The sequence below is a fragment of the Malus sylvestris genome, chromosome 14 (assembly GCF_916048215.2).
Source record: "Malus sylvestris chromosome 14, drMalSylv7.2, whole genome shotgun sequence".
Classification (NCBI taxonomy): Eukaryota; Viridiplantae; Streptophyta; class Magnoliopsida; order Rosales; family Rosaceae; genus Malus; species Malus sylvestris.
Genome location: NC_062273.1, coordinates 21,782,046 through 21,806,545, shown reverse-complemented (window position 1 = coordinate 21,806,545; position 24,500 = coordinate 21,782,046). Strand labels below are relative to the sequence as shown.

Here is a 24,500-nt window from a genome sequence, read left to right as displayed (position 1 = left end):
ATCACCCTAACATACCCCTTAGGAGCAAGAGAAAAACCCATGCGGTGTGCCATTTACCAGAATTGAAAGGCGAGCTGACAGTAATAAAACACACAACCAATCCATAAAGATACCAGAAAAGCCAAAACTAGAAAGCACATGGAGAAGAAAATCCCAGTTCAAAGAATCAAAAGCTTTAGCGATGTCGACTTTTATGCCTACGTTACCACCAAAAGCCTTTTTGTCCATAAAATTGAACCCTTCTGAAACTAGCCCAATGCAATCAGAAATACGTCTACCTTTCAAAAATGTCGTTTGTTGAGGAGAAATAATGCGAGTGGCAATTGGGCCAAGCCGATCAGCAAGAATCTTAGGGATAATTTTGAACAGAAAGTTAGCAAGAGTAATGGGCCGATACTGAGCAATAGTGGCAACACTTACATTAGGGATAAGCACCACAAAATTGCAATTGGCATTGGGATAAAGCCATCCACGCTTAAAAAAATCTTGTACAAAAGCAATCACATCTAAACCAACAATATCTTAGCATGACTGATAAAAGGAACCAGGAAAACCATCAGGTCCCGGAGCACTGAAGGGATCCATAGAAAATACAATACTTCTAATTTCATCTGCTAAGGGTAAACAAGAAGGAGAAATATTTTGCTCTTCACTAACCATAGGTGGTATTACACCATAAACATCCTCAATTCCAGTTGGGGTGAACGAAGAATTATATAAAGACTGATAAAAGTTTACCACATGATCAACAATAGCAGTATGTGAAGAGAGTACATTATCACCATCTAAAAGAGTTACAATCTTGGAGGAAGAATGCCTACCTCGAGCATAAGCATGGAAAAAAACAGTATTATGATCACCCTTAGTGAGCCATTTAACCTAAGCACGGACATGCCAAAAAGCTTTTTGCACTGAAGAGCATCAAGGACAGCCGTCTTAGCCACAACTTCCTCATTAAACTTCTCTTACGAATTCCCATCAGAAGAAATACTATTTTGGATATTATGAAGTCTTTCCTTAGCAATCGTGACATTTCTATGGACATCGCCAAAAACATTAGAGTTCCAAACTCGAAGACAGCGCTTAAGGGCCTTAAGCTTTTCCAACATAACAAACATGGGACACCCATAGACAACAGTTGATTGCCAACACTTAGCAACCAAACCAAAAAATTCTAAATGTAAAGTCCATATGGACTGAAATCGAAAAAGTTGCGGACCTCCAAGAAGAATAGCAGAAGCCGAGAAAAGTAGACAATTATGATCAGAAACGACCCTGGGTAAAGCTGAACAACTAGTATAAGGCCAAGACAGTAACCAACGTGTGTCACAAAGAGAACGGTCAAGACGCCTCTCCATGTAACCACGGATACTCCAACCATTAGTCCAAGTGTAAAAAGCACCAGTAGTATCCATATGAGTAAAGTCACAAAGCTCAATAGTACTGCGAAAGTCTTCACATGAAGTTCGAGCAGGCAAGTGACCACACATTTGCTTATGCGCTCCAAGGATAGTATTAAAGTCACCAATTGCCATACGTAGAATACAAAACTCAAATATTAAGCAATAAATCACCCATGTTATTGACAGTAAGTAAAGAAAGACCTAATGAATTCCAATAAGCAGAAGGAATAGAATCAAAAGTAACCATAGGTTCAGAGATGCAAACCAAGTCAGGATGATGAGAGTTGCAAACATTAGAAAGTTTCGTACGTGTATCAGAATTACCAGTACCGCGAATATTCCAATAAACTAGCTTCATTTGGAGGTAGAGATAACTTGTCTTCCTGCCCTTGTAACATAGAGGTCTTTTTGCATACATGCATCAACTTTTTGGTTTGACGGTTGAAAAAATATCCAGCAGTCAAAAAATTAAAACTGAAGTGTACGCACCACACGTGCTCATGTTCCTAGGGTTTGACGGTGTTATGTTGGTGTCGTCCCAGGTGGCATCGTCCCAGCGCCATTGTTGAATCTTCCACATCGTCATCCGTTGGTCTTGGTTTGCTATTTCGCTGCGTTGGTTACTTTACGGTGTTGAAGATTGACTGCTGTTTGCGTATTGCGATAGCCCGCAATTGGGGTTTTTAATCTCCAACAATTCTTAAGGTCTTACTGCACCAACAGACTCTACTTTTGAAGGATTTTCAACAATTGGTTGCACCTACACACTTTTCAACAGGTTGAACTATCTAATTTTTTATTTAATTTTTTATATTATTATTTTGGAATGCATTTTGTTCTAGGTTAATCTCTTGGTTTCCATGGACAAGTCACCCGTTGCCTTATGCCCAAGGGGATTTCTTAACTTCTCTGCTACTTTTTCCAAATTGAATATTGCCATTGGTCAATTATCCGGACAACTTGCAAAAGCACGGACCTTTGCTACCATTGTCACAAATGGTGTGGAAAGTTCAGTTAATTTAAGTCAACTTCCCTCTCCTACTGTTCAGGGAGATGTGACTTATGTCAAAATCAGTGAGGACCTTTATCAAGAACAATTACGTTCATGTCGAACAAACCTCATTGGTAGGCTTTTGTTAAAAAAATGAACGATGCCGATGAAGACTGAGTTTCTCAAGAGTGCTTTGGCTTCTTTATGGAAGCTTCATAATTCATGGAAACTAGTACCTCTTGGCAAGGGATATTTTGATCTTCACTTTTCCAGCGAAGAAGATATGAGAAGAGTGTGGGGTGGTGGAACTTGTACACTTCAATTTGGTCTTTTTAGGTTGTCTCAATGGCACCAGATTTCAAACCTGGTGATGTCCTTCCCCAAACACATGCTCAGGTATGGATCAAAATGTATGGCTTAAGTCAAGAGTATTGACACCCTTACATTCTTATGGAAATTGCTCATGGGGTAGGTACCCCACTCCAGTTGGATCATGCTACACGTGAAAAGTTATATAGTTATTATGCTAGAATTCTAGTCGTTGTGGATCTTTCTGCTAATTTTCCTTCGACTATTATGGTTGAGTGGGAACAACATGGTTTTTCTGTTGATATTATTTATGAGAATTTGCCACCAACATGTGGACATTGTGGTGTAATTGGCCATAATACAAAAAAATGCCGACATTTAAAGGGTAATCATTTCGATGGGATGCATCCGGATGTTAAGGCGCATCGTCGCGGACGATCACCAACTCGTCAAGTTTATCGTCCAAAACCATCGGCTAAGACTGTTTCTCCTTCAAGTGATACCATACACATGGAACGTTCCCCTTCAGTTGAAATTATTCACAATAAGCATTCTATTGGACTTAATAATGATATGGGGGCCCCACTTTGTAGCTCTCTTGAGCAACGCCATGCTGAACAAGTCAACAATTTTGCAAATCAAATACTAATGATTGTTGTGAATAATGAGCTAAGCGTGTTGGCTGACAAGGTCATTGATTCATCGACAAACCCTCATGGTCACTTAGAGACAATTTCAGATTGACAGCTTCTAGAGGTACAACCAACCAATATTATTAATGATTCCCCTTCTCGTAACTTGAATGATACTCTTTCAAAGGAGATGAGAGATGTGCCTACGGAAGAAATTAATATCGACCACAATGTTGATGTTGATGTCCCACCTGGTTTTGGTTCGAGGAAAGAGATCAATGTTGTGGATGCAGGGAAGGATTCAAATGACTTTACTCTAGTTCTTAGTAAATCCCAGCATAAGAAACACTACAACATCAACATAGAAAAGAACTAACCTTTGGTAAACACTACAAATAACGAGCTTTTGTTGGACTCGATCCATGATTATGATGAAGCTTTACAAAATTCACTCGCTGCTTCTCACGCAAGTATAAGCATGCCCTTAATTGAGCCTTACAATCATTCTTTATACTTGGATATGGCTTAAGAGGATACATAGACTTCAACGTTAAAATACCATAGAAAAACACATAAATACTACAAAATTATTATCAGAATACTATACTACAATAACATTGATTAAACAATAGACTTTTGAATTGACACTGAAAGATGTGATTTGTTACATAGAATTGAACTAAGCTGCAAATTACTTGGCAAATATGGCTTATCCTTTGAATGAATATGAGACGAGAGAAACTTGTGTTTGGGTTGTAATGTATAACAAGTTCATTGTCGCGTGACGTTCTAACTCAATAATATAGTATTATATTAATTAAACTTATACATAACATTATTTCATTTGAAAATGATATAAGTCACGATTACTTTAAAACCTTTCTATCCTTGAAACTTGGAGCTCCATTCAAAAGAAAATAATGAAAAAGAAGTTACATGTAACAAGTTGCCCGTTATATGATGTTGGTTGTTCAATAATTCATTGCTATGATGTACTAGTAAATCAAGAGGTCGCATAATAGTAAATTCGTTTCATATAAATTGTGCTTCAAATACTGGCATAAAAAAGATAGAGTAAAAAGGTGGTCAATTTTCCGTAGTTAACCTATGCGTCATGGCTGAGGCAACCAACCATATTTTGACTATTAATACAAAACGTCGTACATATCACAAAATGTCAAGAGACGATCCTCGCCGGATTCTCTTTGTGAGGATCTTGGGAATCCTTTAATCACATTCGTTTATCATACATCGTGTGGTCAGTTTTTATTAGGTACTGTTTATATTCAATTTTAAATAAAAAAAATTACAATGATAATCTGGCAGGAATCCTTTTGGCAAAATGCCATCACTTCTGTAATATGCCCCTCTGGCAAAACGACATGTGTCTTTATGTTCAACAAACTCGTGTTTCCAGTCACTCTCAAGGTCTCTCTCCCTCTAAAGTCTACGGAGTTTGAAGTTCAAGGACCGTGTACACACTCACCCACGCACGAATAATCCATTATATATATTTGATTTGTATCAAACAGACTGAAAGTCTCCAACTTATCAACTCAGACTCTTCTTTTTACTATGGGGGAAGGAACCGGATCCCCTCCTGAGTATAGGGTGGGGATCCTCCTAACTGGACCATCTAGACCATTGAAATTTGATCTAACGGCTACAATAATTATAACTTTTAAAGGGCCCCCTGTTTGTAGCCGTTGGATCAAATTTCAATGGCTTAGATGGCCCGGTCAAGAGGATCCCCACCCTAAGCTCAAGAGGGGATCCGGTTCCCTGGGGGAGGATCTCTTTCACCAAAACCATCAAATCAAGTGATATGATTAAAAATAGGGGTTCCTTTAAAAGTTATAATAACTTTAGCTGTTGGATCAAATTTCAAAGTTCGAGATTACTTGATTTGGTGGCTTTGGTGGGAGAGATCCGCCTTACTTTGATATGCTCTTGACTTCCTCTTTATGTTTGATTTATATTTAGGGGTAGGCATAAAAACCGCCAAATCGGAAAACCGAATCAAACCGTGACAAAAAAAACCGTAAAAAACTGCATTGACCAAAAAAGTCAAAACTGGAACAAAACCTAAACTAAACAGTTTCAAATGTTCCGGTTTTGGTTTGGAAATATTAAGAACCGGAGAAACCAGACCGAACCGCTTTTAATATAAATGATTGTTTTATTATTATTTTTATATAAATAATGTTATAAATACGCAAAAGTTAGAGAAATAACCTTTGCTAAGAGAGAGGACGAAGTGGTGCAAAATATCACACTGTTTAGTTTTTTACTACCACCACAAAAGTATTGCAGGTATTAGAAAATGAGGGATATTTAGAGTATTATAATTCTTCCTTTTCTCTTCTTGATATTCTCTGACTTTGAACAATCGAAGTGCTCTATTCATAGAGCCACTTCAATGGAAACTTACAAAAGGATTACTATTTAGCATATGAGTCTTTACCATACACATTGGGCAAACATACCCACTATTTACAACACTCCATCTTGGATGCCCACATAACAGTATCAGTTGCCTCGTTAAAACCTTGCTTGGAAAAACCCAGTGGGAAAAAACCATAGCGAAGGAAAAAGAGTACAACTTTACCCGGATGGTGTTGAGCATGCTTATGTTGCCTCATTAAAACCTTGATAGGAAAAACCCAGCGGGAAAAATCCTAATCGAAGGAAAAAAAGTACAACAGGTATGTATCATGGATGCTCCCCCTGAATTGTATCTCCCCCTGAATCCGCATTCTTCAAATTTGTAATGTGCACTTTGGTAGAGATTTGGTGAACAAGTCTGCTAAATTTTCATTGGAACGAATTTGTCTGACTTCAATAACTTTAGCCTTCTGAAGCTCATGTGCACTGAAAAATCTTAGAGATATGTGTTTAGTCTTATCACCCTTGATGAATCCTTCCTTTATCTAGGCGACACAGACTGCATTATTTTTATGGATGACAGTTGGAGTGTCTGTCTTTGAAGGTAGACCACATGAATTCCAGATGTGATTGATCATTGATCTTAACCAAGAACATTCACAACTTGCTTCATGTAAAGCAATTATTTTTTAGTGATTGGAAGATGTAGCAACTAGCATTTGCTTCGTTGAACGCCATGAAATTGTAGTATCTCCATTAGTGAACACATATCCATTTTGTGAGCAGGCTTTATGCGGATCGGAGAGAAAACCAACATCTGCGTATCCAACAATGATCTGTTCATTTGAGGGCTTGTCTGAGCAGAAGAGACCCATATATGTTGTCTCACGAAGGTATTGTAGAACATCTTTGACTCCATTCCAATGATGAATTGTTGGAGCAGAGCTGTACCTGGCTAACAATTTAACTAAAAAAGCTATATCTGGTCTAGTACATTGTCCTAAATACAATAAAGCACATATTGCGCTCTGTTGATGCACAAAACCGAAAGGTCTTGGAACAACATAAATCCGACCGTGAATCTGCATGAAATGTAAAGAACACAAGATGTATCGTGGTTCACCCCAAGGTTTGGGCTACGTCCACACTGATTATGTATTTATTTGAGGGAATAGAGAGGGAGAGAGGGTGAGAGGGGGGATCTCAGGCCTAGGAATTGACCTCTCCTTAATTGTGAGGATGAGGAGTCCTTTTATAGAATAAGGACTCCTCACTTATTACATATTTGCCCCTTCCCTGATTGCATAATTACATTTGAGTCCCCCGAGTATTTATACGAGGTCTAAATACGAAGGCCCTAAATATGGTATAAACACGCTCAAATATGGTAGTTCTGGACCAAGGACTAGTTTATCATCTTCTTTTGGTCAAAATATATCTTTATTAATGTCCAAAGAACGAACAACCATTAAGGTGCTAAGTGGATAAGCCTTGTCCATGCCAAATCGCTTCAGTATTTTTTCAATGTTTTGATGGTCCAAAATTCCATTAACACAATGCTCGATCTGGAGGCTGAGACAATATTTTGTTTTCCCAAGGTTTTTCATTTCAAATTCGTTTTTCAGATATTCAGCAGTTTTGTTGAGCTCTTTAGGGGTTCCAACTAGGTTCATATCATCGACGTATACTGCCACTATAGCAAATCCAGTATTTGATTTCTTAATGAACACATAAGGGCAGATGACATTGGTCGCATATCCTTCTTTAATCAAATACTCACTAAGACGATTATACTACATTCGCCTAGATTGTTTCAACTCATATAGTGATTGCCTTAATTTGATTGAGAACATACCTCGTGGTTTGTTAGTTGCTTCAGGCAACTTAAGTCATTTTGGGACTTTCATATATATATATATATATATATATATATATATATATATATATATATATCAGTATCTAATTCTCCATATAGATACGCGGTGATGACATCCATAAGTCGCATGTCAAGTTTTTCTGAAATCACCAAACTTATTAAGTAACGAAACGTAATTGTGTCCATTACATGAGAGTATGTCTCTTCATAATCAATTACAGGTCTTTGTGAAAAACCTTGTGCAACGAGTCGTGCTTTATATCTTGCAATCTTGTTTTTCTCGTTGCGTTTCCTTATGAATACCCATTTGTAACCTACGGTGTTCACTCCAGGCGGGGTTTGGACTACTGGTCCAAAAACACTTCGTCTTTCCAAGGAATTTAATTCTGCTTGGATTGCATCTTTCCACTTAGGCCAATCGTGTCTCTGTCTGCATTCATCAACAGAGCGGGGCTCAATATCATCACTTAATATAATTTCAGTGGCTATTGCAAATGCAAACATGTCGTCTATGATTATTTCATTTCGATCCCACAATTCATTAGTACATGCATAATTTATGGATATTTCTTTGCTTTGATGTACTTCTGTCTCTTTAGGGAAAGGTGTCTCATCAAGGACATTTTCTTTTTCTGGAAGTACAGAATCATGAATTATGGATTTATCATTCATTTTCTTTTCTTGAATGATTTCATTTTGGTTCAACTGTGCCCTCATTTTTCTCTTTCGAGGGGTTGAATCTTTTGAACCTGGGGGTCTACCACGCTTCAAGCGTGCACTGGATGAATCACTCGTTGCCACTTTATTTTGTCTAACAGAGACATCAATTCATGCAGGTGTGTTTGCAGCTAGTATATGTGACTTTGTCACTTTCGAAGCATCATTAAATGCATCTGGCATTTGATTACCAATACCTTGAAGATAAACGATCATTTTCACTTCATTTTCACATTGAGTGCTTCGTGGATCAAAATGAGATAAGGTGGGAACAACCCATGTCAGCTCTTGCTGTTCTTCTGGAATGGTCTTTTCTCCCCTTAACGACGGGAAGACTGTCTCATCAAAATGACAATTAGCAAAACGAGCTGTAAACATATCACTAGTTAAAGGTTCCAAATATCTAATGATAGATGGTGAATCAAAACCCACATAAATTCCCAATCTGCACTGAGGTCCCATTTTAGTTCGTTGTGGCGGTGCAATAGGCACATAAATAGCTCAACCAAAAACTCGTAAATGTGAAATATTTGGCTAATGTCCAAACACGAGTTGTATTGATGATTATTGGTGGTTGGTTATGGGTCTCAGTCGAACCAATGATGCTACGTGTAAGATGACATGTCCCCATGCAGAGACTGGCAATTTTTTTTTCATGAGCAGAGTGCGGGCTATTAATTGAAGCCGCTTGATAAATGCCTCTACTAAACCATTTTGAGTATGGACATGAGGAACAAGATGTTCAACATCAATGCCCAGTGCCATGCAGTAATCATCAAATGTTTGAGACGTAAATTCACCAGTGTTATCAAATCGAATGGACTTAATTATCTGGGAACTGTGCTCAACTTAATTATCTGAGCAAGAAGTCTCACAAAAGCGACATTTCGAGTAGACAATAGGCAAACATGTGACCATCGGGTATCAACCAAAACCATAAAATATCAAATGGTCCACAAGGTGGTTGAATAAGTCCACAAATATACCCTTGAATTCTTTGCAAAAATGATGGGGATTTATTATCAACCTTTAGTTATGATGGTCTAATTACCAACTTCCCTTAGGAACAAGCCTTGCAAGGGTTATCATTTGAGACATCAATGTGTCTGCTCAATAATGGATGTCCATTAGAGTTGGTAATGATTCTACACGTCATGGTAGATCCTGGATGACCCAGACGGTCATACCAAAGCATATAAACCTTTGAATCCATGAACTTCTGGTTCATGACAGCATACGTCTCAACTGTCTTTATGTATGTATAATACAATCCACTCGATAAACCATGCAACTTCTCCAATATACGCTTCTGGGTATCATTTGAGTTAATGCATTAATATTCCACATTTTCTACACTTTTCGTTTCAATGTGGTATCCATTTAGACGTATGTCTTTAAAACTCAACAAATTTCGAATGGATCGAATAGCGTATAATGCATTATGTATGGACAATATTGTTCCATTTGGTAACATAATCTGGGCTTTTCCTGAGCCTTCAATTACATCTGATTGACCTAATATTGTTGTTACTTTTACTTTTGCAAGTATCAAATTCGAGAAATACTTTCGATCTTGAAGTATTGAATGCGTGGTTGCACTGTCTGCAAGACAAAAGTCTCCGCCATTGCTCTTGTTTTGAGAATAACCATAACTTTTATCCATGTTCTCTGAGTAAAGAAATTACAGTTAAAAGCAGTTTATTCATACTGGAATACTACTTTTATTGAATTGAAAATACGAGCATTAAACCACAAGTACAAATAACATGAGTACATTAAACATAAATGATTCAATCGGACCCATAAACTTCATTCCTTCTTTCAATAATAAAGTCTGAAGCATCCAGGTGAGTTGTGTTCAACTGTCCTGATAAATTGGTAACTGGATCAGGTGTTTCCATTGGTTGAGCCTGGTCGAGGAAATTGATCTCGACACCCTTCTCCTTGAAGGAGGCTTGATACAGATTCACCAGAAGTTTTTGGGTGCGATAAGTACGCGCCCAATGTCTGTTGCCACCACACCTATGGCAAACTTCTTCAGGATTTCTACGAGTGTTCATATGAGCTTTTCCTTTCTGACGATTTGCATTTTTAAAGCTCGGACCTGGATTATGCCTTGGAACCTAGTTGTGAAACTGGACACCATGGTTCTTGCCTTTCTTGTTCCACCAGCCTCACTTGTGGCCACGTCCTCGTTTGTAATTATTGCCACAGAAGGATATGGTATTCCCTTCAAGGAAAGCAGCATTCACTTCTGGGAACGGTGCTGATTCGGTCAATCGGGACTGATGATTTTTCATTAGGAGCTCATTGTTTTGTTTAGCTACCAAGAGTATAAATATCAGCTGGTTGTATTCAGTGAAGCCTCGCGCTCTATATTGCTGATGTATGAGCACGTTAGAGGCATGAAATGTGCTGAAAGTCTTTTCCAGCAAATCTTCCTCAGTAATAGTATCCTCACAGAGCTTCATCTGAGATGTAATTCTGAACAACGCAGAATTGTACTCTACTACTGACTTGAAATCCTGGATCCTTAGGTGAGTCCATTCATAGCGAGCTCTTGGAAGAATCATCGTTGTTTGATGATTGTATCTGTTTCTCCAGGCCTTCTAGAGGGCTAACAGATCTTTAACCGTTAGGTACTCGCTCTTTAGTCCCTCATCAAGATGGCGACGAATAAAAAACATGGTATTCGCTCGATCTTGAGAGGATGAGATGTTTTCTTCCCTAATGGTATCTCCAAGATTCGCTGCTTACAGATGGATCTTAGTATCCAGTACCCATGTAAGGTAATTCTTCCCAGTAATGTTCAGGGCAGCAAAATCAAGCTTTGCCAAGTTTGCCATTTTCTTTTCTGAAAGAAAAATGAGGTGTGTAAGAGCTTGCAATAATCTGTGTTATGGAGGAATATATTGTTAGAACTTCTGGTTCTTACAAATTTTGATCTTCAGGCCAAAATGATAAGTACTCGAAACTTCAGGCTCGATATTTTCATGATTAATGAGAAGGGTGATTGTACCGCACCATTCTCATCGAAACAAGTATAGGATGGGCAATTATTCCGCATCACTGTAAACAGCAGGAAAATTTAAATATGTAGAGCAGGGTGGACGATTACACCGCACCACCTAAAATTGCGATAAAATTTAAATATGCAGAGCAGAGTGGACGATTATACCGCACCACCTAAAATTGCGATAAAATTTAAATATGCATAGCAGAGTGGGTGATTATTCCACACCACCTAAAATTGAGATAAAATTAAATGTGTAGAGCAGGATGGGTGATTATTCCACACCACCTAAAATTGCAATAAAATTAAATAGCAGGTAAATTTAAATATGCAGGATAGGGTGGGCGATTATACCACTCCACTTAAAATATGCAGTAAAATTAGATCTGCAGTCCAAGATAGGCGATGATACCGCACCATCTTGGATTGCATAAACAAACACTGAGTTAGTAGTCAAGAGTTACACCAAAAAAGAAATCAAAGATATAAGTAACTATTAGGTTGAAAACTAGAAGTAAACATGGTGCAAACAGTTCTTCACGAGGGTATATCCAGCAATTGAGATAGAGGAAGAAAAAGACTAGTAAAAACCTTAGAGGAAACAATTTTTTTTTCTTTCGATGAAGAGAAAATGAGAAATGGTTAGAGAGTCGTGCTGATAATGTGTTATAAATAGGCAAAAGTTAGAGAAATAACATTTGCTAAGAGCGAGGACGAAGTGGTACAAAATATCAAATTGTTTAGTTTTTTACTACCACCACAAAAGTATTACAGATATTAGAAAATAAGGGATACTAAGAGTATTATATTTCTTCATTTTCTCTTCTTGATATTCTCTGACTTTGAACAATCGAAGTGCTCTATTTATAGAGTCACTTCAATGGAAACTTACAAAAGGGTTACTATTTAGCATATGAGGCTTTATTATACACATGTGGGCAAACATACCCACTATTTACAACAAATAAGACATTTTTCCAAGAAGACCATGTGCATAAGCCCAATATTTTTCTTCACTTCTCTCCCCTCCTTTGTTGTTTTATCACTTTTCTACCCCTACATTATTTTTCTCCATTCGTTTCCAGTATATTATGCATTAAGTACATTTTAGTTTTAGTTTAAGATCTACAATTTGGTTTTGAGATAAGTCTTTCTATCTTTTGATTTATATTTATATGCACACTTTCTATCCTCCAGTCACAAATCTTGTAGATCTAGTAGTGGAAAATCAAATTTACTTGAATTTGTGGTTGAAATATGTGTTTGGTATTAGAAGTAGAAAATTAGAAAAAACATATATATAATTTTGGTTCATGAACCGAACTATATGGTTTTAGTAATAAATTTAAGCAGAATCACACCAAATCGAACCGTTGAAATTTTCCAGTTCCGGTTTCATTTTGAGGGTGGAACCGGACCGTGTCCACCCCTATTTATATTTATTCATTTATATATTAACCCATATGAAAATTCGCATGGAAAGTAAATAATTTGTTCAGAAATGTGCAAATTTGATAAAAAAATTATTTTCGCACTCACTTTTATTCATTTTTAGCATTTGATTGATCAAATAAAAAAATCAAGAGAGAAAGAAAAAGAGTGCAAAATCATTTACCTTATGCACTTCCTTTTTTTTCCCATGCAGCCCTTCCTTTTGCGAGTAATGATGGAAACATCTGGAAGAATGAAAATCGTTGCACATGTGATTATCCGTACTATAATTATTGCAAAACAATATAAAAGAAACTGAGGAGTTGTTACAGAATATTGGCACTCAAAAAACATTATCTTTTTAACTTCTCGAAGTGCAGCTTTTCCCCTATGTTTTTATAAGAGATGCGTGTATGATGATGTTTTTAGAATACCAATAACATCGCTTTGTTATGATTTGGAGCATAAAATTTGAGTCTTGAGATTGTGTGTGAGTGTGAGTGTTCTGATTGTTTAACCAGAGATTATCTTCATTTTGGCTGAAAAATTGTCAAGTTGTTTCCATGGCTGCGTGTTTTTGTTGGCTATGGTAGTATTTGCTGTTTGTCGCAGGAATCTCCTGGCAGACGAGCACACAGCTCCCCTGGGAGAATGGCGTCGGTTGAGGGTATCTGTCGTACTTCTGCTTTCTTCTTGGACTCGCTCGGGCAAGCCTTTGTCGGGCAGATCTTGGTCGGGCAAGACACACTTCGGGCAAGGCTCGTCGGGCAGTTCTGAAAGAGAAAGACAGAGTTAATTTGAAAGGGTGCCTTCGTGGGGCCTTAGATGTAGGCCTTAAGGCTCACAATCAAGATTAACTTTGTAATGCTCAGGCGTGCCACTGCCATCTTCAGTATGGCAGATGTTGAATGGGTGTTAAGCTTTAATTGAATATGTATACGCCCGAGAAACCAAGTTAGATATAACAGATGCCTTTGTGAGGCCTTAGGTATAGGCCTTGAGGCTTCCTGTCAAACTAAACCAGCGCTTGGATGTATCATATTTGGCCTTTTATGGTTGCCAGAGTTTTATCACTATTATACCTTTGATTATCTGAATCCAAGAGGTAGGACGAACCCAAATGAGTGCCTTTGTAGGGCCTTAGGTATAGGCCTTGAGGCTTCCCATCAGAGTTAATCCCTATACTCGGACCAACTAGACCGCAACATGAAATGAAGCTAAATAGATGCCTTCGTGGGGCCTTAGGTGTAGGCCTTGAGGCTTTCTATCAGAATTCACTCCCTGCTTAAGCCTTTTCTATGAATCAAAATATAATAGCAACGAAACGGAGAAATAGATCGATTACTTGCGCCCCAAGTAACTTCGGACTTCTCGCTTATCAAGGATTGTCGTGGATGGGTTGAGTCCACATAGAGTTCTTTTTTATGCCTTGAGACCAAGGACTTTTAAACTGATCTTTAAATTACATGCCCGCCGGGCTTAAGACTTAGATCTGATTTGAACTCTGACGCGATTCAGATCGAATCCAAGTGCTGAAGACTCATTTTCACTATGACTTTGCTAGAAATAACTTGTATATAACTGGGAATATATAACATGTTATTGTGCTTTTTAAGAAAAAGAAAAGACAAAGACAGAGCAAAGATAGTCGGGTAAGTTTGAACCTTATCGGCCAAGGCTGAACTTCTTACAAAATCTATCTATGTAGCTCTGTCAGAGGTCTGAAAGCTTTTAGAGGGGTTGACAGGGGAGAAGAGGATACAAAATGAATCGATACCACCATGAACGAGGTAGCAGAGCTATTACAGGGGTTTGGGAAGGTTTATCCCGAATGGGATGAAGGCTTGTGCTGACTACAGCTTCGTTGAAGGCAAATCTGGCTTGAGCAGAGTTTTGGCTTTTGTTTGTTTGTTTGAGTGTCCTTAATTCTGTCTTCTCTTCCTCCTTTTATAGACGGCTTCAGCTTGGGTTCCTGTAGCAATGGCGGTTGCCCGAATGCGGTTTGGTGATGACTCACTATTTTTTTTACATGAATGCCACCAATAAAGTACTTTATTGGGCTGTGCAGTGACTGAATAACCTACCCCCTGTGGTCTTTGAGCAGGTAAGCAGGTGGCCTTTGTAATTTGTGCCCAGCCGAAAGCCTCTTTCCTGCCTCCTAAGTTTTCCTCTGGGCCTTGGGTTTGGGCCGACTCTCTCTCTGGCCCAAAGTTCAGATTTTATCCCAAACAGTGCCCCCTTCAATTGATGTTAAGGTTGGGATCCCAAGCGCCAACATTAATTGAAAGAGACCCCTGTTTTAAACCATTGGAACTCTTAAAACCCTTGTGAGTGAACTTCTCCATTCTCTGTGTTTCGTAAAAAGGAAAACCTTCTCTGATACAACAAAACTTCCCCAATTCTTCCATCATTTCTTTCTCGTTGTCCGACGAGGTTGCATCCTTACTGTTTTCCTTGTTTTTCTTCCCCACGGCCTTCATTAAATGGCCTCAGGATCCGGCCAAACCCTACCATCCTACGAGTCTGGTGAAGGAATTGCCACTCTACGTCGTCTGCTCAACGGGCTGCATCGTCCGCGAGCAGGTCTGCATTCTGAACTTTTCTTTGAGATGCATGGGGTTCAATCTTTGGGTCCTGCCTGGATTTCTCAGGTTCCCTCAGTAGTAGAAAGTAATATGCCTAGGGGAAACTGGTTTACCCCAAATCCTTATTTGGCCGACTCGGGCATTTCTTCTTCTAAGTGGTCTTTTCATCGTCGAGGCTTTCCCTTGATGAATGATCTTGCCTGGGCCCAGTGGATTGACGAATTGGAACCTTCCTTCAAGCAGAAATGGATGAGTAATGGCATCCACGAACTAATTATGTTTTCGAAGATTTCAATTACTCCTAAGCCCGAATTGCTTGCTTCTGCCCTCCTCTTTTGGAATACGGGCACAAACACCTTCGATTTCCGTATGGGTCCTATGTCTCCCACCATTCTTGATATGGCCCAAGTCTTCGGGTTGAGGCCATCAGGCAGGGTGATAGATGTTACTCAAGATTGGATTCCATCCTCTACCACCGGGGGCTCAAGTTCTTCCACCTACTTCCTTCCTCTCAGCTATAACTCAGTTACTTTCAAAAGTTATGGGACCTCCTTTAAAGGATTCATCCCTTTTGTCAAGAAGAACTTCGGGGCAGGCTCTCCTCAAGCCGACAAAGATCAAGAGCATATGTACTTTCTTCTTTACTGGCTTAACAAGCACGTCTTCCCCAACAAATCCAAGGGGGTACGGGTAGAATGGATCCCCTTGGTAGAGGTTCTTCATAATTTTGATGACGTTGCCACAGGTCCATTCCTTCTCTCCCATCTCTATCACCTTCTTTTTGACATGACCCGGGATGAGCCCTTTGAGACCAATTTGAACGGCCCCATCTGGATGATACAGATTTGGCTACAATGGTATTTTCCAGAATTTCGGGCTATTAATCTAGAGTTTCCAGAGGGTGTGGCTCCTGCCCGAATCCTGGCTGAAGCTCCTCCTATAGATCATTCCACCTTTGCATGCTTCTACTTTTTCCGAGTCTGCAGGACTCGATCAGACTTGGAATGGGGTGCATCAGTCTTGAGGAGATATCCTTGGTTTTCTGACCAAGCCTTCCAAGATGCCCCTGGTGAGGATTCTGCTCCCTTCTGCAGGGAAAAGTTTATCAGCTGTATTCAGCCAAGAGACTTGGCCTGGGGGGTCCGGGGGAATCGGTATGATCGAGGCTTGGAGGTGTATCATCCTAACTTCTGCAGCAGACAACTAGGATTTAGGCAATCCATACCTGTCCCATTCTTCGACTCCATCCATTGTGGCACTTCATTTCGGTTGCAGACTCCTTCTGAAGCAATATTTCGAGCTGCCCGCCGTAGTTTGGACGTGATGAGCCAAGCAGCCCGACATTCCATTGTTCTTAATTTCGAATGTACCTCGCTGTTTTCCTCTTGGTGGGAGGAAAGATGGACTAGAAAATACGGAGGAGATTTGAAAATGAACCACGATCGCATTTTTAGCCAGCTTTCTCTTAAATCATATCCTAGCTCGGGCGAGCTTGCAAATTGGAAAGACATGATCCAAGAGAAAAACCGATTACTCCTAATAGGTGGCTTTCTTCTCATCCGATTTTGCTTTCCTTGTTGTTTACCTTCCTCACTCTTATCTGTTTCTGCAGCTTCAGTTGATACTGAATCCGAAGCCATCGAGTCAGAGAATGATTCTGCTGATGCCACAGTTCTTCATGGTGCTGCAGCAGAAGCTGAAAGGCGGGAAGCCGGGGAAGGGACAGACGTCTCAGAATCTCTTGGGGATTCAGGAGCCGAAGAAACAATTAAAGAAATAACCAAGGATACGATCAAAGCATCTAAACGAAAGAGGGTGGCCATAACTAAAACCACAATCTCTGATCCGGTACTTCCTTCAGCAATCACACGACCAATTCTTACCCGAAAGAGTAAGCGGGCAAGAGTCACCGTGCCTCCTAAACCAGCAGCCCCATTTGCTCCTGTTTCTGAAGTGGGTAAAGAGACAGAACAATCTTCCAGTGAGTCTCTCCTCTTCTGGATCAAATGGCTACCTTTCTCCCTTATCTGATTATCCCTTAATCACTCAACAGGTCCTCAAGCTTCTAAAAGGTCAACCCTTGCTTCTAAGAAGGAATTACGAAGGGCTGCTACGCCTAAAGAGGTATGACTTCTACCTTTATACTTTCTTATTTTCAAACCTTTCTGAATTTTGAATAATTTGGCTTAGGCTACAAGGAAAGAAAGTCTTTCTTCACAACCTGCCCTAGATGCAACCCCTTCTTCTCAATTTGATCCTTCCACAGGAATCATGTTGCATTTTGTGGATGAGGGTAATACTTTGGTGAGTTACTCTTTCTTTTCATTTCAACTTTGCACATTGCTATCCAAGTAACTCCTATCCATGTTTTTTGCAGCCATCATCGGGACATGAACCCCTTTCCCCGTCAGTGGCCTTGGATAAAGAACCCATAGTTCCTGAGATCCCTGTAGCTTTAGACACAACCATTTCGCCAGCACTTACTCGCCAGACGGTCGATGAACCTCCTTCTTCTCCTCAAGATCAACCTCAGGTGCTGGAATATTTTCTTCTTGTCTCTTCCTCTAGTGACCTTTTGCTGATCATCACTACTTTCTTCGGATACAACCAGGATGTAGGCACAGGTTCAGGTACTACTTTCCCATCTGTCGCTGGTGGTGAAAAATCTTTACCTCGACAAGGAGTTAGTGCATTCTCTGGTGAAACCCCGGGGTTAAGTCAGGTAACTTTCTTCTCTCCAAAGCCTCTTTTGTTTTGACTTGTGTATAGTTCATCTTGTCCTGATCCTGAAGTTTTGTAGCGAGCTTCCCCAAAAGGAACTTCCCCTCCTCCAATGGCCCGTAAACCAAGGTGCTTTCAACCTCCCTCCTCCTCTGGAGATGTTGACACCTCCCTGTCTAGAGATGAACCGATTGAACAAACAGAAATTGCCCCTTCCATAGGCATTGTCTCACCAGAAGAAACTGTTATGCCGGACCCTTCTCCTTCCTCCTCTGATCCTGCCAAGTTGCCCAAACTCCTCGAAGCACTCGGGCGACTTGAGACGCGGTTGAAGTCTACAAAGCAGGCTTCAACAAAATCTATGTCTTCGGAGCAACAACAAATCTTTCAAACATGGGCAAAGAAAGAATTCACTGCATTATTTAGCCTCAAGGCTCTCTGTGACCTCGAGAGAGTCATTACTGAGTTCTTTAAAAATAATCGCTTGTCCAAGCCTCAGTATGATTCTTTCCTTTCTTTCTTTGAAAACTTGAGGGCCCTCAGGGAGCAACATCAGAGAGCAGACCGGCTGGCTAACCGGGCAAAATGCTTCATAGAGAGAGAATCAAGCTCTTCTACCCAGGTTAGTCGGCTGATGGAAGAGAGTATGCAGACCAAAGAACGGATTGAAGTTGTTTCTTCTGAAATTCAGAAGTTTGAGAGACAGCTGATGATCCTTAAGGCGGAGCAAACAACTCTTCTGGATAACCTTGAGCAACAGATCGAAGGGGTGGAAAAAGCGACTTCAGAGTTAGAGCAAACCAAGTCTGAACTTGTAAACAGCCATATTGTCTTGGCTGAACCAAATAGGATCTTTACCATCATGCGAACATACCATTCTAGAATAATCACCTTATGTGAAGATGTAAAGTTTTTGGAATAGAATTACTTTGTAATCTCTTTTTGTTTTAGAATGGATATGTAACATTCCTCCTGTTCTGCTCCATCTGGATAGGCCTCGGGCAACTCTATGCCCCCGTGCCTACCTGCTTTTCTCCTCCATCTTTATTGTTGGCAATCTTAGCCCCTGCTCCCGGGTCCTTTTAATGGCATTTTACTCTGTTGATAACCCCGACTCCTTGAAAACGAGGTCGATCATGCTAATAGGAGCTTCAGGGAAAGGGTTAGTATCCACCAGCATACTAGCCTGAGGTGAATCGAGTAGTAGCTTCCCCTTAACTATAAGATCATGTACCCAGTCCCTAAACTGGACACAATTGACTATAGAGTGGTTGAAAGTATAATGCAACTTACAATACTTCTTCCCCCTGAGTTCCTCGGGCTTGGGCATCTTTTTGGTGTTGTCGGGCAAAATGGCTCTTGCCCGCACAAGTTCTTCATAGATTTCTGGCGCCTTGGTTAGATCAAAAGAATAACTTTGATACTTTGGGGGTTTCATGGGTACGAACCCACCATCATTCATCACGATCTTCTGGTCCTTGACTGGTTGGACTAACCCTTTGATCGTCAATGGCTTGAAGGGTGTGGTCATCTCAGCAGCACACACATCTATACTCTTCTCCTCATGATCATCTTTGCATTCGAGTCCGGCTTCCCCTACCTCTACATGGTGAATAGTGGCTTTATTTTTGTAGAACGGAGGAGTTTTGGAAGTATGTTTTACCTGTTGTTCCTCCTGTAACAGCCTCTCATACTTAGTAGCAGCAATCACCAACTCTTGTAGCTCATTAAACTGTGCATCATAGAATCTTTTTCTCAAAGGTAATTTTAAAGCCCTTTGAGCAATAGATATGAGCTGTGCTTGGTTGACAGGGAACTGACATCTCATCCTTGTCCTTCTGAACCTCATCATAAAATCTTCGGTGGACTCATGATCATATTGTTTCACTTCTACCAGATCATTAATGGTGAGCTCTGGCTCTATCCTGTAGAACTGTTCATGGAAAGTCATCTCCATTTGCCCCCAGTTAGCAATGGAATTGGGGGGTAATAGAGAATACCATTGAGATGCCAATCCTGCTAGTGAATTTCCAAACAACCTCAATTTGTAGTTTGGATTGTCCTCATACGCCACACAGTGATTAGAAAATTTGAAAATATGATCTCTGGAGGACACACTGCTATCTTCCCCTGTGAAAGTTGGGAATGCGGGCATCTTGAAATTAAGAGGGAATGGATTTAACTCATCGATATATTCAGGATATGGCTTCTGGTAGGTAACCCTGAATACTGGACGAACTCGAGGCTGGACGTTTTGAATCACCGTTCTTCTTAACTCAGCCAATTCTTCTCTTAGTTGCTGAGTAGCTAAATTATCATTCTGGCCATGGATAGCTGATTCAACCTTCGGACTCCGGTCATTGCCCGCGTTTGCTTCCCTCCTGGTTTCAGATTTTCTCCAGTTAGATCCTCCACCTTTGTTGACCATTGGGGGTGGCCTATAAGGTAGAGGTTTATCTGACGTAGTAGTGGTTGTTTCTTTCCCGCTAGTTTCTCCAGCCGTGGCTGGCAGTCCATACTTCATTCTTTCTTGTTCGCTCTGCCTCCTATTATTAAATGATAATAATGGGAAGCTGGGAAACTCATTTTCTGAAGCTGATTCCATCACTGCTTGACTTCCTTCAGGTATCACCTTCTTCTTTCCCCTATCCTTTTCTTCTTCTAGTAGTGGAAACAAAGGAATGATTGGCTCACTTCTTACAACAACTGAACTCATTCCACTTCCTTGAGCACCCTTTGGAGTAGAGAACTCTAAATCCAGCCTCCTTTGTAGATTTCCTGTAAGCATACAGAGTCTGCTTACTTCTCCCTTAGTCTCCAAGGAAATTCTTTCCATGCTTTTCAGCACTTGGATCATTGTAGCTTGCAGTTCTTCATTAATCCCTTTCCCCTGTGATTTCTCAGATGCAGTCGAACTACCTGAGACCACCTGTCCGGATGGGGATAAAGGATTTTCTGATTGTTCTGTCATCTGGAAAAGATCCTTCTTGGCTTCTTTTTTGGCAAGTTTATAGTTTCTCTTTTTGGACATGTAAGATCTTAGAAGTGTAGCTGTGTCTTAATCCCACCGGGCGTGCCAAAACTATGTTCGTCGCAGGAATCTCCTGGCAGACGAGCACACAGCTCCCCTGGGAGAATGGCGTCGGTTGAGGGTATCTGTCGTACTTCTGCTTTCTTCTTGGACTCGCTCGGGCAAGCCTTTGTCGGGCAGATCTTAGTCGGGCAAGACACACTTCGGGCAAGGCTCGTCGGGCAGTTCTGAAAGAGAAAGACATAGTTAATTTGAAAGGGTGCCTTCGTGGGGCCTTAGATGTAGGCCTTAAGGCTCACAATCAAGATTAACTTTGTAATGCTCAGGCGTGCCACTGCCATCTTCAGTATGGCAGATGTTGAATGGGTGTTAAGCTTTAATTGAATATGTATACGCCCGAGAAACCAAGTTAGATATAACAGGTGCCTTTGTGAGGCCTTAAGTATAGGCCTTGAGGCTTCCTGTCAAACTAAACCAGCGCTTGGATGTATCATATTTGGCCTTTTATGGTTGCCAGAGTTTTATCACTATTATACCTTTGATTATCTGAATCCAAGAGGTAGGACGAACCCAAATGAGTGCCTTTGTAGGGCCTTAGGTATAGGCCTTGAGGCTTCCCATCAGAGTTAATCCCTATACTCGGACCAACTAGACCGCAACATGAAATGAAGCTAAATAGATGCCTTTGTGGGGCCTTAGGTGTAGGCCTTGAGGCTTTCTATCAGAATTCACTCCCTGCTTAAGCCTTTTCTATGAATCAAAATATAATAGCAACGAAACGGAGAAATAGATCGATTACTTGCGCCCCAAGTAACTTCGGACTTCTCGCTTATCAAGGATTGTCGTGGATGGGTTGAGTCCACATAGAGTTCTTTTTTATGCCTTGAGGCCAAGGACTTTTAAACTGATCTTTAAATTACATGCCCGCCGGGCTTAAGACTTAGATCTGATTTGAACTCTGACGCGATTCAGATCGAATCCAAGTGCTGAAGACTCATTTTCACTATGACTTTGCTAGAAATAACTTGTATATAACTGGGAATATATAACATGTTATTGTGCTTTTTAAGAAAAAGAAAAGACAAAGACAGAGCAAAGATAGTCGGGTAAGTTTGAACCTTATCGGCCAAGGCTGAACTTCTTACAAAATCTATCTATGTAGCTCTGTCAGAGGTCTGAAAGCTTTTAGAGGGGTTGACAGGGGAGAAGAGGATACAAAATGAATCGATACCACCATGAACGAGGTAGCAGAGCTATTACAGGGGTTTGGGAAGGTTTATCCCGAATGGGATGAAGGCTTGTGCTGACTACAGCTTCGTTGAAGGCAAATCTGGCTTGAGCAGAGTTTTGGCTTTTGTTTGTTTGTTTGAGTGTCCTTAATTCTGTCTTCTCTTCCTCCTTTTATAGACGGCTTCAGCTTGGGTTCCTGTAGCAATGGCGGTTGCCCGAATGCGGTTTGGTGATGACTCACTATCTTTTTTACATGAATGCCACCAATAAAGTACTTTATTGGGCTGTGCAGTGACTGAATAACCTACCCCCTGTGGTCTTTGAGCAGGTAAGCAGGTGGCCTTTGTAATTTGTGCCCAGCCGAAAGCCTCTTTCCTGCCTCCTAAGTTTTCCTCTGGGCCTTGGGTTTGGGCCGACTCTCTTTCTGGCCCAAAGTTCAGATTTTATCCCAAACATTTGCATTAAGTACACCATGCTTGCATGCTCTTCGGATTGTCAAAACTAAGACAAGAACTAGTGTTTTTGTCTCCCCTAAGTTTGTGTTGGGACCAGGATCAGTTGCAGACAAGTATTACTACAATATCGACTTCCCGAGAGGTCATATTTCAATCAAGAGCTTCAATGGTGAAGTAATTGATAAGGAAGGGAATCTGATTCCCCTTCACGAATCTTATCTCCATCATTGGGTTGTCGGAGATATTATGTCCGGATAGGTTTTGTCGAGCCGGAGGAGATTAGTTTTGAGGAGTTTCAAAGGTCGGATTTTTACTTCGTGAGAAACTGTTGGAACCAGTCACTAACCCTAGCAACCCTAGCATGTCTTTTCACATCACAAGTCTCCAAGTAATCATGGATGCACAAGTTAACCGCTTGCATTTCAGTTTTCTAGCTCCTTGATTTAAAGCCCTTAACTTGCTGATTACTTCTTAGTCTTGGATTTGATGTAAATCACCTTAAATTATGGAAAAGCTTGTGTCCTAGGTTTACCCGATCTCTAGGGTTTCATGTAAAGATGGTTGCTTGTAACCATTTGTTTCTCTCGCCTGTATATACTGCCTTGTACATTCAGAATTATTCATGAAATAGAAACACTTTGAAACCATAAAATCCACATGGTATCAGAGCGGTGTCATCCTTGACATGTCTCTGCCCGTGTTGTTTCCACTGTTGTTCTTTTAAGCTTCTGTAATGGCTGAGGAAAGCTCAGTCAATCTTGAGGGAGAAAGCTCTCAGGTAGCTCCCTCGAATTTTTTAAACGCTGAAGTCAATACCAACCAATGTCTATACTCGATGCTGTTGAATGAGTTCAACTACCTTCCTTGGTCTAAAGCAATTTCACTCGCTCTAGGAGGAAAGGGAAAGTTAGGGTTCATCAATGGAAGTGTTGAAACTCCAAATCCTTATTCTCAGGCCTATGAAGCATGGCTATGCAAGGATCAACTTGTCATGTCCTTATTGCTCAACACTATGGAGAAACATGTTGCTGAGATGTTCAATTACTATGAATCCTCATAAGATTTGTGGAAATCTGTGAATGATATGTATGGAAACTAGAATAACGATACTAGAGTATTCAAGTTGAAAAGAGATATTGCTTGCCTTCAGCAAGAAAAGAAGTCTTTTGTTCACCTCATCGGTATGATATGATGTAGTAGTATTCACTCAAGTTATGATAACGCATCAATATTCCGGTGTTTGCCGTTTTGTATGAACTTAGTTCCTTTTTTTTTATGATTGAGGCTATATCTTTCTATTGTGCAGGTTGAATATGATGTCGAAGAGTCTTGCAGTGCGAATAGTGATGCGTGCATTGACAGCCAATCATCAATGGCTACTATGCCGACTGGTGGTTATGTCGTCTATGGTGTAGCTCATCAGCACACAGGGGGAATCGGTTCAACTCTATATGGAGAGGTGATTTCTTCTTCTACTCTTATCAATTTGGTTTCTGCTAGCCTTAAAATAATCTCTTTCGACATATGGTAGAACTCAAAAACCCTTGATAATTCCTGCTAGCCTTAAAATTATCTGCAACTAGACTGTAACAATTTGCAGTTGAATATCAGAGTGCGTAACGAACAAAACTATAAAATAATAAGAATATTATTAAACAAACTAGAATGCCGAAACGGTTACAAAACCCTAAGAGGCTACATTGTGAATGACTTGTTCATTC

The 24,500-nt window shown here is 40.3% G+C and overlaps 2 protein-coding genes across 2 annotated transcripts in view; both read left to right on the top strand.

The window, feature by feature from the left end:
• The window catches only part of LOC126599842 (uncharacterized), a 35,232-nt gene that overhangs the window by 6,917 nt on the left and 3,815 nt on the right, over positions 1-24,500 (top strand). The gene's annotated exons all lie outside the window — the stretch shown is intronic.
• Positions 17,614-18,100, top strand: LOC126599843 (uncharacterized). The gene is made up of 3 exons (XM_050266293.1): positions 17,614-17,646; positions 17,720-17,875; positions 17,954-18,100. The coding sequence occupies exons 1-3, from the start codon at positions 17,614-17,616 to the stop codon at positions 18,098-18,100; spliced, it is 336 nt and encodes a 111-aa protein (XP_050122250.1).